Consider the following 11832-nt stretch of genomic DNA (forward strand, 5'->3'; position numbering starts at 1 on the left):
AGCAGCCGTAACAAACAGCGAGCCTTTCTTGCATTCTTGGCTGAACAAAAAAAAAAGGACTTTACTTGGCCAAGCTCAGGCCCTTGTTGACATCGTTGTGTATATTCATTTTCGTTTGTTACCAGGACGATTGAGATAAAGCCATTGAACTAAGTCAAATTTGGCTGAGCCGCCTTATTCTAAAGACAAGCCTAGAATTTGTGGTTGGATTTGCAGAATGACAGACAGCGTCTAGCTACCCTCCAAACTATTTCAATCACAAGAATGTATTGCTTTTGACATTATAGAACATCTATCTTTCTATCAAGCATGTCTCCATATCACCTTTATTTGTAAGGGAAGGCTCCAAAATGAGTATGGCAACTAAAGCCCTGAGAGGAGAGCTGAGACATAATAGGTGAGTAGGTGAATGCTGGACAGAGCTGCTGTTGACGGTTGTAAATAAATGTCTTTATACGACATCCCAGTGTGGTAAGATTGGGATCGTGAAATAGTTTCTCACTTTTGCCACCACCATCCATTCATGTCCATATTTCATCAGTTGCATCTCTTCTCGACATTAACAGCCTTTTGAAGGCTCCGCAAATACTTTCACTTGTTGGCGACTTCCTCGAGCGAAATGAGGTTCTAAACTGTATCTGTGTTTGCAAGACATTTCACCTTAATCTTATCAAGTTCATCTGGAGAGAATCATTGTCCCTCCAAAACTCCGTATATCGCCGCTACCCTGCTGGCGAAGTACTCATGACCTACAAGGTATACATTGAGAAGCTTAGATTCAAAGTACCCATCCTTCCAATTGAGCATTAGTCATTGCAGGGATGTACCCGCCTTCCGCCCATCATATCCGAGGGACTACAGTACAGAGCAGCAGGCGTCTTGGAATTAATCAAGACTCACAATTCCACCATCACCAGGTTTTGTATAAGAAGCATCCAAACCTTATGTGGAGCCTGAGTGGCGCTACTTGGTTGTACCAACCTTAACCGGAAGTCTCTGGCACTGATATAGGTGATGGAGTTGATACTCTCCTTCAAGTTTGCAAAAAACTTCGACTCTTGAGCTTGGAAAGTACATTCATACAGCGGCTACCCATCGGCTTCCAGAATAGCGAAACCATCGAATACAATTCCCCAATATATGCACACTATATATTGACAAAGTTTGGATGAAGGACCCCCCACATCCGTACACACCATCATATTGCCTTGGCATGTTAGTGAGGAGATGTTCAGGATTGGTTGCATTTGTAGTCGCCTCCAGTTAATCGGAGTCTATGGTTTAATATTACCTGAACCGATTTACTTTTGAATTTGCTCAAGGCACATAACTCTATCATTACCAAGGTTACCCTAGAAGATGCTCAAAGCCCACAAAAGCTCTAGTTGAGACACTGTTGCTCGATGAACGAAGCATTGGGACTGACGGTATTGTTCAACAGATTCTGTCTAATTGCCACAACTAAAGCAGCTGAGTAAACTTAGAATCAAGCTGACAGAGATTACCGATGGAGCAAAATGGGCATACAATGGATTGACGAGTTTGATGATCAGAGGGCTGAAGAAAGCATGGTGAAGACGCGCGTTGTGTATAAACAGCTAGGTTAATTGATTCAGCTATGTTCTCTTAGCCTGAGAGTGTGGGACACAAGGAAAACGAATGCTGAACTTCAGATTAAGAGTAGGTCTGGATGAACTAGCTGACCTGAAGAGTCTTTGTTTCCACGAAAACTGTCACCAGCCAACGCAGCTTGAGGATGCGATGTGGATTGTGAACAATTGATCAAGTATCAGATACTTGTATGGTCGTGTGTGCCAAGTGCTTGGTGGAGACGAAAAACTTTGGTGCATGAGTCTCTCAAGTCGCATAATATATACTTTGGCCGATAGTCTAAAAGAAACAAATAAATACACTGTCAATTCACAACCTAGGATAGTGGGTAAGAACCTTGAGCATGAACCTTCTAATGTCTATCTACTTGCTGATGGTTTTGAATGACCTTGATGATAATGATAAATAGTAATAAATGTGCATTGCTAATATATATATAGGAAGAGTTGCGAAATAAAACCCTTTGCAATTTGCAGTTGTGTCAAACTCATTGTTTATGGATAATCCAATGAGTAGCGCAGTTCGCCTCTATGGGATATGGTTTAGTTGTCAAAGCTTGTCATTGTTTGGTTCTCATTAAACAACCTTCGGCAACGGCCAAACAGGACAAAACACTGTAATTTAATCCTGTTATAAAGGCTCCATGCCATTTTGTGCAGAGATTTATATAATCTACGAAGCCTTTCCTATAGGAATAGCCGGACTACCATTCAATGTTGAATAGGTGCATACAACTTAAGCAATCCAGACAAAAAGAAAGAAAGGAAATATGGCTTGTTCAAAATCGACTATAGAAGTGAAGAAGGATTGTTTGAAACCATTTCTAATAAGAGAGCTCTAACAGCTGTGGGTATTAGCATTCCATGAATCATTGTATACTATCGATACTCGAGAAATAGAGGTCGTTTTTAGATAAACTTGTTCAAATTAAAAAAAAAAAAAGTAAGGCTCCAGCGCGGTTTTGAAGATAGTAGTAGGCGAATGCTGGACAGAGGGCGATGTCTTGCCGTTACGCTGACTAGCTGCTGGCATGAATACAGGAACGTCAACTGATCTCATCAAGACATACAAACCATGATATCCAGCATGGCAACAGTAAACGATTTCATTTTGATTTGAAAAGATATTGAAACTAGCCAGCCACAGAACGTGTAACCGTTCGAAAAAAAGAGCCAACGAACATGTCTACATTCCTTTTGCATCATCTCTTTGCAACATGAGCAATCTAAAATTGAATCCTCTGGAGATTCTAGAAATCATTTCACTCATTGGCAGCTTTCTCGATCGAAAGGATCTTCTAAACTGTCTCTGCGTCTCCAAAACTTTTCATGGAGCTCTTATCTGGCACATTTGGAGAAAAATCATAGTCAGACGACACGGACCTTTCACCCCCACTGGCGAAGCACTACAGAAGCACAAGGAATATATTGAGAAAATTCACTTTATATACCCTCAAAAGGATATTCCAGAAGAGTATGGGTCATTGCAGGGATGTATTCGCCTCCAGTTTATACAAACCAGCAGAATATCACCGCGCGAACCGGCTCCAACTCGTTTTTTAAATCTAATCAAGGCCCACAACTCTACCATTACCAAAATTAACCTAGCTTATGTTCAGAATTCACAATTGCTCTGGGAGACACTGCTTGGATGCGCCAACTTCAATCGCTTGAAGGTTGCCTCTATGTGTATAAATGATGGGGTCGACATATTCTTTCAAGTTTGCAAGAAACTTGGGTACTTGGATTTCAAAAATGTATCCATACGCCAGCTACCTACCGACTTCCTAAGTGGTGAGGCCAGCGAGTATACTTTCCCAAATATGCACACGTTGCGTGTTGACGATGTTCGGATAGATGACCCTCCACATCCGCACACCTCACCATATTGCCTCGGCACGTTGGTGAGGAGATGTCCAAACTTGTCCACACTTGAGTATAGAGAATGCTACCCGCGCATAGACGTCCGTGATAAATTCTACAATGAAGCGTTTTTTCACCATTCTTGGACTCTGGACAATTTGTCAGAGCTGTCTTTCCCTAGCATAGGGATAAAAGACGAAGATTTGGCGGCACTTCTCAGACGGATGACTGAATTAAGACGGTTAGATATCCCATGTTGTGATTTTGGCCAGCTCTCTCTGCAAGCATTACTAGCGGACGAACAAGAGATATTGTATAATGGACAAGTGGTACGAAAAATAAGGCTTCGGAGACTCTGTGAGACGGTTGAGATATTGATGCTCGATGTTCGCAACAAGATAGATGGGCTTGTTTATACTATTTTGTCTAACTGCCCACGATTGAAGCGACTGTGTGGACCTAGAATCATGGTGACAGAGATTGTCGATGGAGCAGAGTGGGTTAGCACTCAACTGACTGACCTGATTATCACTCTAGTGGCAGACATTGACCAAGAGACTGAAGAAGGCATGGCAAAGACACGGATTGTGTTCAAACAGTTAGGTAAATTGACTAGACTACATTCTCTTTGTCTAACAGCTTGGGTTAGGTCAATACGGACACTTGACTTGCAGTTAAGAGCAGGTCTGGATGAACTGGCCAATCTGAGAAGTCTGTATACGCTAAGTTTCCGAGATGATTTTCACCAACAAATGCAACTTAAGGATGCGACATGGATGGTGAACAATTGGCCAAGCATCAGATACTTGTATGGTCGCGTGAACTGGGAGTCGGATGAGAATGGAGAGGATATAAATACTTTGGTACAGAGCTTTCTTAAATCGCACAATATATATTGTTTCCCCTAGGCTAATAAAGCAAAGAAATACACCGTCATCACATAAGAGCCTTAAATAAGGGCCTTCCAATGGGTATCTACTTCCTGATGATCGTGGTGCGACCTTGGTGAGATGATAAAAGTCTCTATAGTATTAATAATAACAATTAAAAAGCATTACACGTTGTAGGAAAATAGACAACGGTGTAGTAAGATTTTCGAGATAAAAAAAAGGATCTTCGCAATCTGTTACGATTGCACTAGCGAATAGCACATTTACTCTACTTGCTTTACGAGATATGTTCTAGTTGCCGAAGCTTGTCATTGTTCGATTCTCATTAAGCGGCCCTCGACAGGTGTCAAACAGGTACAACATTGCGACTCAACTTTGTCGTCTAGGCTCTGTGTCATCTTGTGCAGATATGAATTTATAGTCAACGAGGTCTCTTCGACCTAGATAGTCGACTCCCACCCTAATAAACTCAGAAATGTTGTGCAGGCGCATATCCATGCGATAGAAAAAGATATAAGTTAAGCAATTCAGGTAAGGGATGAGGAAAATATGATTGCTGAAAAGTGAATGTATAGTTGAGGAAGACATAGTTCGATGCCATTAACATGAGGGTTCTAGCAGTTTTGAGAGTTGCATTGCAAGAGTCAATGAAATGCATGAGTGCACCCTCACAACTTTGTATGCTTCTTTGAGAAACGGCCTCCAAAACCAAACTTTTCAACGTATCTCTTGTGTTTCAGCAGTAGTTCACCAACAAGGAAGCTAGGCCTGATATGGATGTTTCTCCAAAGAGATCTGGTAAGAGCACGATGAAAAGTGGTGGAGACGCGAATACAATTCAGAGGGCCTTTTCGATCAAGTAATTCACCAGTGAGGATGAGAATCTCTGAAATATTTAAATGAGCCATGTTAAAGCTGTTCATGTTGCAAAATGATGCTACGGATAGGTCACAAAGACCTCATTGCCAGTAGGACCCTTTTATACACGAAGCGGTGATTGGTGGTTTTCATTTTAATCACATGCAGCGAACGAGTTGATGCTCCGCCACGGCCAGCTTTTGCTTCCACAGCTCTAGTAAATTAGGGTTATGGGGGAAGTACTCGCTGGGCCATAGATCGCAGATATTAGCGAGAAGCCGTTATTGATGGTGTTTATCGCTTCTTCAAGCAAAGACAAGTTAACAGGTATTTGATCGTCCTCTTCTTACTAGAAGGATCCTCATTGATGGTCACGTACAGAGCCTTGCAGATAGAAGAAATAGCGAGAGCGAGATAGATAGGCCAGGCTTGGCAGTCTTTAATAGCCTTGAAGATGGTGGAGGGAATAGGCATGTGTGCATGCGTGATTTCGATAGTCGGTACAATCTATGAGATGATATAGTAGTTACAATAAATGGCATACACGGTACGTTATGGACAAGTAACTATATATATAACAATCAAAAGTATTAGATGAAAGTAATAGCAGAGAAATTGAAGCGGAAGGGCACGGGGGTTATATGAAGAGATATCAGGATAACTGAAGACGACCTGTGATTACAGCGAATTTTTGCGACAACATTCCATGTATATGTATTCCGGGTATGCTTCCTTGCTATTCTCTGTAGAATATTGACGCTTTTGTGCGTCTGTCATTGGGGCTTATTGGTAGTTATGGCTGAGGCTGCCTTAATCAGGGAACAGATATCTACAGAACATGGTCGGAAAAGAGTGTTCATCAATTATTATAAGCGTTATACGAAAAAAAAAAAAAAAAAAAAAAAAAAAAACAAAGACGTATCTTCTGTCTCTGCCATATGTGACAAACCAATGTTCGCTGAACTGTATAGAGGAAGATCAAGATAGCCAATCTCCTTGATGCAGTAGAATGAATCAGCCCAGGTTGTACCAGAGCCAGGGGATAACGGAAGCTCAACAAGGCGGAGTTTGAAATTGGTTGAGTACTAGGCGCCTGAATCGCTCCGTGGACATGAGGTTGGATAAGGATGAGAGAGGGGATATTTGCCTAAAGCTATTTTGATGGCACAAAAGATTCGTAAAAAGGAGGAAGCGTTGCAGAGATAACCGAGGAAAGAGACGGAAAAACCTCATTGTGGAAGGGTTTTCTAATATTTGTATGGAAAGGAGGACCATCGGAACGTTTCTTTTACTTTATGAATATTTACATGGACAGAAGCCATTGGGACATTTTGGAAGCTTTTCTTCACTCAGGCCTAATGGCTCAAGCAAAATGATGCTGGAGACGTTGGCTTCATTGTCATCTTGAACTCTTTTTTTCTTTTTTTTTGTGGATTAAAGTGTTTGGGACGTAAAATGATGCAATGTGATTAATGTGATTAGCATTCCAAGTACTGTGCACTGATGTGAAAAACCTTAAAATGTGTATGACCCCTGGCCTTTGTCATCTTACATACGCTTATTCTTTATCTTTTTTTTTTTTTTTTTTTTTTTTAAGGCACCATTCCTCTCCTCTCTTCTCTTCTCTCCCCTCCCCTCTTCTCTTTGCTCTTTGCCTTGCTCACACACTCTTCCTCTCGTTCATTAACTTGTCTTCATTCATTCAATTGTTCATTTTGAAGTGAAGCTGACTTTTTTTTTAAGTGTCAGCCCTAAAAATCTTATTTCCCTTTGACATTTTGTCTGGGCTTATTTCTGATTGCGAATCCCCGCTTGGTGTCTCGCCCACACTAGTTTTTTTCCGACATTTATTCCTGGCATAGACACTCTTTATTCTCAATCAACCTCTCTTTTTACAAAGCCTGCCTTTCCTCGGTTCTCTTTTTTCTTCTCCTTTTCTCTTTCATTTTCTCTTTCTCCTTCACCTACACCCACTCTCTTTTTCCGTAAATACTTCTTCCTTTTTTTTTTTTTGCCTTTATCCTCTCATACCCCAGTTAATTTATAAAGATGGGTTGGACACCAATGGGACCGGACCTCGATACCTGTGGGATGACCAATTGGGTTGGATCCTTTGATCCCATCATGTTCATCTATTTTATGCTCGCAACAGTCTTGATCCCATATCCGGTTTATGTTGTTGTCGCCACGGTCTTTAATTGGGAGCACCTTGCAAAGCGACCCGCCAGACATTATCAAGACCTTCTCCATGCGACTTCATATGGTGTTATTGTGTTCATCTTTGGGAATTACGCACGGACATTAAAGTAAGTTTTGGGAGGTCATTGGATCATCCACGTGTATTTTTTTTTTTTTTTTTTTAAAAAAAAAAAAAAAGCAAGCTGACCATACTCATGGAGATTGTACACTAGCTGGATCACCGTCTTGGCTTTCTGGATTACATGGCCATGCTATTCAGTAAGCAAAGAGTTTACCCGATCTGTGTCTATATTCATGTATAACATAACATGGATTTCTATAAAGCTAATCCTCTGACGACTTGTAAAAAAAAATCTTTTTTGTAAAGATGATTGCAGAACTTGACTTCGCTAAGACATCGTTACCGTCGTGGAAGTCGTGGCCATTTGGAATGTATGCATTGTTTGCAGGAGCTACGGGAGTTGTTTTGGTATTTGCAGGATTCCATATATATCTTGGAGTGGATCTCAACAAGACCGTGCCTGGGTTCTTGGGCTATTACTTATTAGGACTATTGGTCCCTGTGATCCTGACATTGATCGGGTATGCATGCTTGAAACAACAGAACATGGATGCGTTTGGGCTATCAAAGGTGTATAATGGTATGTTGAGGCTGCGGTGGAGATGGAGCACACGTAAGGCCAGGCGTGGATTAGAGAAACAAAGTAGATTGGAAGCAGCAGCAGCGCCAAAGGTACCGACGATCGATTCAGGAAGTGCAGCAGCGCCGGCAGCAGCGGATCAGCAGGTGCAACAAGATCGATCAGAGCAACAGGATCAACAACCATCAGGTACAGTTGTAGTCCGAATGGATAACCATTATCAACAACAATCGAGTCATCATGTCAGTCGTACAGGGAGCCTTGATCCCTTGGTGGATTCCTCTAGTAACCTTCGTTATTCTTCTTTGGAAAATATTGACAATGCCAATGCCAATGCCAATGCCAATGCAGCTGGGGTTGAAACTGGAGCAGAAACTAAACCTGCAGCTGGAACTTCTACTGCTTTACAGACAGTAGAAACAGGAGTTGTTGTTGAACCATATAAATCCTATGTCTGGTCCGTGGCTGTTCCAGGATACTTTCATCCACACCACTGGCAGCTATTTTATATCCTCGCTTTCTTTACTCGATTTGAGCATTGGGTTTCAAGAGTGGGTGGTGGCATTGTTCTGGGCTGTTACATGCAAGGTGTCATGGGTAAGTACTAGGAGCAATTTTTTATTTTTGTTGATGTTGCTGCTTCCAAAGTCTGTCATCTGATAATTGACTTTTTTTTTTTACAAATGTATTTCCCACCATGCCCTAATGGATGTAATGATATAATGATAGCCTATGGCTACGACTACCTAATTGAAGAGTAGTTTAAAAAAAAAGATGTCATTCTCGTCGTTATAAATATAATGTTTTATATATAAATTTACACTAATTAATTCCTGTTTGGGATGGGATGGGAATGGGGATATCATTTCAGTCATGTCATAATGCAATAGCGCGAGTCGCAACAGATCCTTTTGACCAAGTCTAGGCCCAAATGAAACATGTCTTTACAGCGGCTTGATTTCTTTATTGCCTGCCTTTCAACTTCACTTTCCCACTTGCTACGACACCCTTACAACCACAACAACGGCAAACTATTTCTAAAAGTTCACTGCACTGAACCATGAGTTTCGCGCTCAAGCTAACTCATTCCCAAAACTCAGTTCATGTATTGGTCGCTGGTAAATTGAATTGTGCAAGCATCCATGTGTGAATCTTGAATTGGCATTGTAAATGTTAATTTTTACACTCTTTGAAAAATGACTGGGTTAGTAAAAATTGTCTCTTTCTTTCCTTCTCCTTCCTTGCTCCTCCTCTCTCTCTCTCCAAAGATCTTCAACCGAGCACTATCTACAGACGGTTCTTGAAAGAATTCCCTGACTGTCTTGAACCACAACCACTCCTTCGATGGCTTGATCATGACGGCGATTGGATCCCAATTCGTCAAGGTGATTTAATATCCCTTTTCACAATTTTTATTCTTTTGATATTGTTTATCCATTAGTCGACCCGAATGATTAATAAACAAACAAATATGCAAATTTGCTTAATTTATTCAACCCTGCCTGCTTTTAGATGACAAGGATTTAGAGACGATTTTAAGCAAAGAGATTTCAAAGAAAGGAATAATCCATATTCAATCCGGAGAAGTTGACGGGATATTTGAACCTGCTCAAATAGGCACATTGTTGAATCGGTAATTTTTGATCCATTAGATAAAAGAAGTTCGAGTTTTAATCATCAAGAGTTTTAATCATCGAGAGCTTAATCATTAATCTGGCTTTTTATTTTTTATTTTTTAAAAAAAATTATTTTCTCTATACAGGTATGAACAAGTCATGATATTGTTTGATCAGCTCTATCGAACAGTTGTGAAGGTTAGTCATTCTTACTTTTTCATTTACATTTTTTTGAGATACTCTTCATAATAACATCTTTATTTCTTTTTAGCTCCCTCCGATTTCCAGTATTCTAATTGTGACAAAACCAGATCCAAAGTTGACAAAGATGACCAGAGTACTCACAAGGTGGTTATTGGAGAGATTCCCAGAGGTTACCATCTTTGTAGACAAGAAACTTCAGGAGCGACCTTCGTTTAAATATCATGAATTTCTAGAACATCATCCAACTTGGAAGGACCGACTTCAATTCTGGACCTTTGAATGTCACAAGAAATCATCCAAACAAATTCACCTTGCTGTCACATTAGGAGGCGATGGCACTGTCCTCTACACTGCCTGGATGTTCCAGAGTCGTGTTCCGCCTATTGTATCTGTAAAGCGAAAAGGAAAAAAAGTGAAAAAGGACTTGTTTTTGTTGTACGAGACGTAATAGCTTGTTTTACTAATCCAAACTTTTTTTTATTTTTTTTTTTTTTTTTATTTTTTTTTTTTTTTTTATTTTTTTTTTTTTTTTTATTTTTTATTTTTTTATAAAAAAAAGTTTCATCTCGGAAGTCTAGGTTTCTTGACCAATTTTAACTTTGAACATTATCAACAAACCATGACCAATATTCTTCGTGGCGAAGGGATGAACCTCAATATCCGCATGAGACTACAGTGCTCTGTTTATAAATACAAGGATATCACTCAACACTTAAAAGTCAGCAACATCAAGAATAGAAGGGACAGCAGTGTCGACAACACGAGTAGTAGTAGTAGTAATAGTAGCACAAGTAGCAATAATGGTAGCAATAACGCCAGTACAGGTCTCGTCACCAATCTTCAACTCAACTCTAATGAAAACATCGCTTCTACGGCAAGCCTCGCTAGTAACGACAACGTTGTTGTGCTTGATAATGATGGTGGTGATATTGAGATTGGCAATGACAGCGACAGTGACAGTGAGAGTGACAGTGACGGCGATAGCGAAAGAAACAATCATCGTCTAAAGGAGTTGGCAGAACAATACAGGAAAGCCGAGATTATGCGCAAAGTTAAGGCGATGGATTCGAAAAGTGGAGCAGAGGTAGCAGATCTTGAGTCCTGTCATGAAAACGGACATGCCCTCATCACTCGAATCCCAAAACCCAATATTGAAGAGTTCATGACTCCCTCCGACTCTTATCACGTATTGAACGAAGTGACCATGGATCGTGGATCTAATGCAGGAATGTTGCAGCTGGAGCTATTTGTGGATGGAAACCCGGTGACGACCATCTTGGCAGATGGACTTGTCATCGCTACCGCTACAGGCTCGACAGCATATTCGGTAATTTTATTATTATTATTATTTATAATTTTTTATGATAGTGATGATCGATCCATGACTGATATTAAAGTGTATATATACTTTATTTCTAAAAAACCATTAGCTCTCGATTGGAGGTTCATTGATCCATCCGGATAAAAACTCAGTTATTATATCGCCTATTGCGCCTCACTCCTTGACTGCACGGCCTATGATTATCCCTGGAACCAAACACCTGCGTATCTGTGGTATGTCACCAAGGAAAATCCGATCAACATTTCCTATGATGAATAATGATGAAGATGATGGCCTTAATCATTTTTTTTTCCTCTTCATTCAAATCTTGTATTTAGTGCCTGCCACTAGTCGAACGACGGCTTGGTTATCGTTTGATGGTCGACATCGTCAGGAATTGGGGCGTGGGGACTCAGTTATGATCACAGCATCAAAATATCCAGTCATGACGATTTGCCGACGGGACCAGAGCACGGATTGGTTCACAGGATTGACACAAGTCCTGAACTGGAACAGTCGTGTTATTCAGAAGCCATTGGGATCCCATTTGTAAATAAAAATGAAAAGAAATATATTTAATAGCTAGGGATGGTTAAAGCATATGTTGTCCACGTGATTATTTGTATAATT

At 40.5% G+C, this 11832-nt stretch overlaps 3 protein-coding genes across 3 annotated transcripts; all 3 read left to right on the forward strand.

The window, feature by feature from the left end:
- The first annotated feature begins 2813 nt into the window (after positions 1–2813).
- BCR41DRAFT_344172 (hypothetical protein) lies at positions 2814–4402 on the forward strand. Its single transcript, XM_022022445.1, has one exon. It carries the CDS (start codon positions 2828–2830, stop codon positions 4379–4381), a length of 1554 nt encoding a protein of 517 aa, XP_021886517.1. The 5' UTR covers positions 2814–2827; the 3' UTR covers positions 4382–4402.
- Positions 4403–7208: 2806 nt separating this feature from the next.
- On the forward strand, positions 7209–8822 carry BCR41DRAFT_417955 (hypothetical protein; the record flags this gene model as incomplete). The annotated part of the gene is made up of 4 exons (XM_022029560.1): positions 7209–7521; positions 7621–7678; positions 7788–8658; positions 8791–8822. The coding sequence occupies exons 1-4, from the start codon at positions 7271–7273 to the stop codon at positions 8820–8822; spliced, it is 1212 nt and encodes a 403-aa protein (XP_021886518.1). The 5' UTR covers positions 7209–7270.
- Positions 8823–9890: 1068 nt separating this feature from the next.
- Positions 9891–11789, forward strand: BCR41DRAFT_6648 (ATP-NAD kinase-like domain-containing protein). The gene is made up of 4 exons (XM_022030970.1): positions 9891–10272; positions 10441–11208; positions 11312–11435; positions 11541–11789. The coding sequence occupies exons 1-4, from the start codon at positions 10006–10008 to the stop codon at positions 11753–11755; spliced, it is 1374 nt and encodes a 457-aa protein (XP_021886519.1). The 5' UTR covers positions 9891–10005; the 3' UTR covers positions 11756–11789.
- The last annotated feature ends 43 nt before the right edge of the window (positions 11790–11832 follow it).

Source organism: Lobosporangium transversale (assembly GCF_002105155.1).
Source record: "Lobosporangium transversale strain NRRL 3116 chromosome Unknown BCR41scaffold_1, whole genome shotgun sequence".
Taxonomy (NCBI): domain Eukaryota; kingdom Fungi; phylum Mortierellomycota; class Mortierellomycetes; order Mortierellales; family Mortierellaceae; genus Lobosporangium; species Lobosporangium transversale.

Bases quoted from the DNA above. Each gene is read 5' to 3' on its own strand.
- BCR41DRAFT_344172 (XM_022022445.1), top strand. From the start codon at position 2,828: ATGAGCAATCTAAAATTGAATCCTCTGGAGATTCTAGAAATCATTTCA.
- BCR41DRAFT_6648 (XM_022030970.1), top strand. From the start codon at position 10,006: ATGACCAGAGTACTCACAAGGTGGTTATTGGAGAGATTCCCAGAGGTT. The intron at 11,209-11,311 runs GTAATTTTATTA...AAAAACCATTAG, and splicing joins CAGGCTCGACAGCATATTCG to CTCTCGATTGGAGGTTCATT. The intron at 11,436-11,540 runs GTATGTCACCAA...TCTTGTATTTAG, and splicing joins CAAACACCTGCGTATCTGTG to TGCCTGCCACTAGTCGAACG.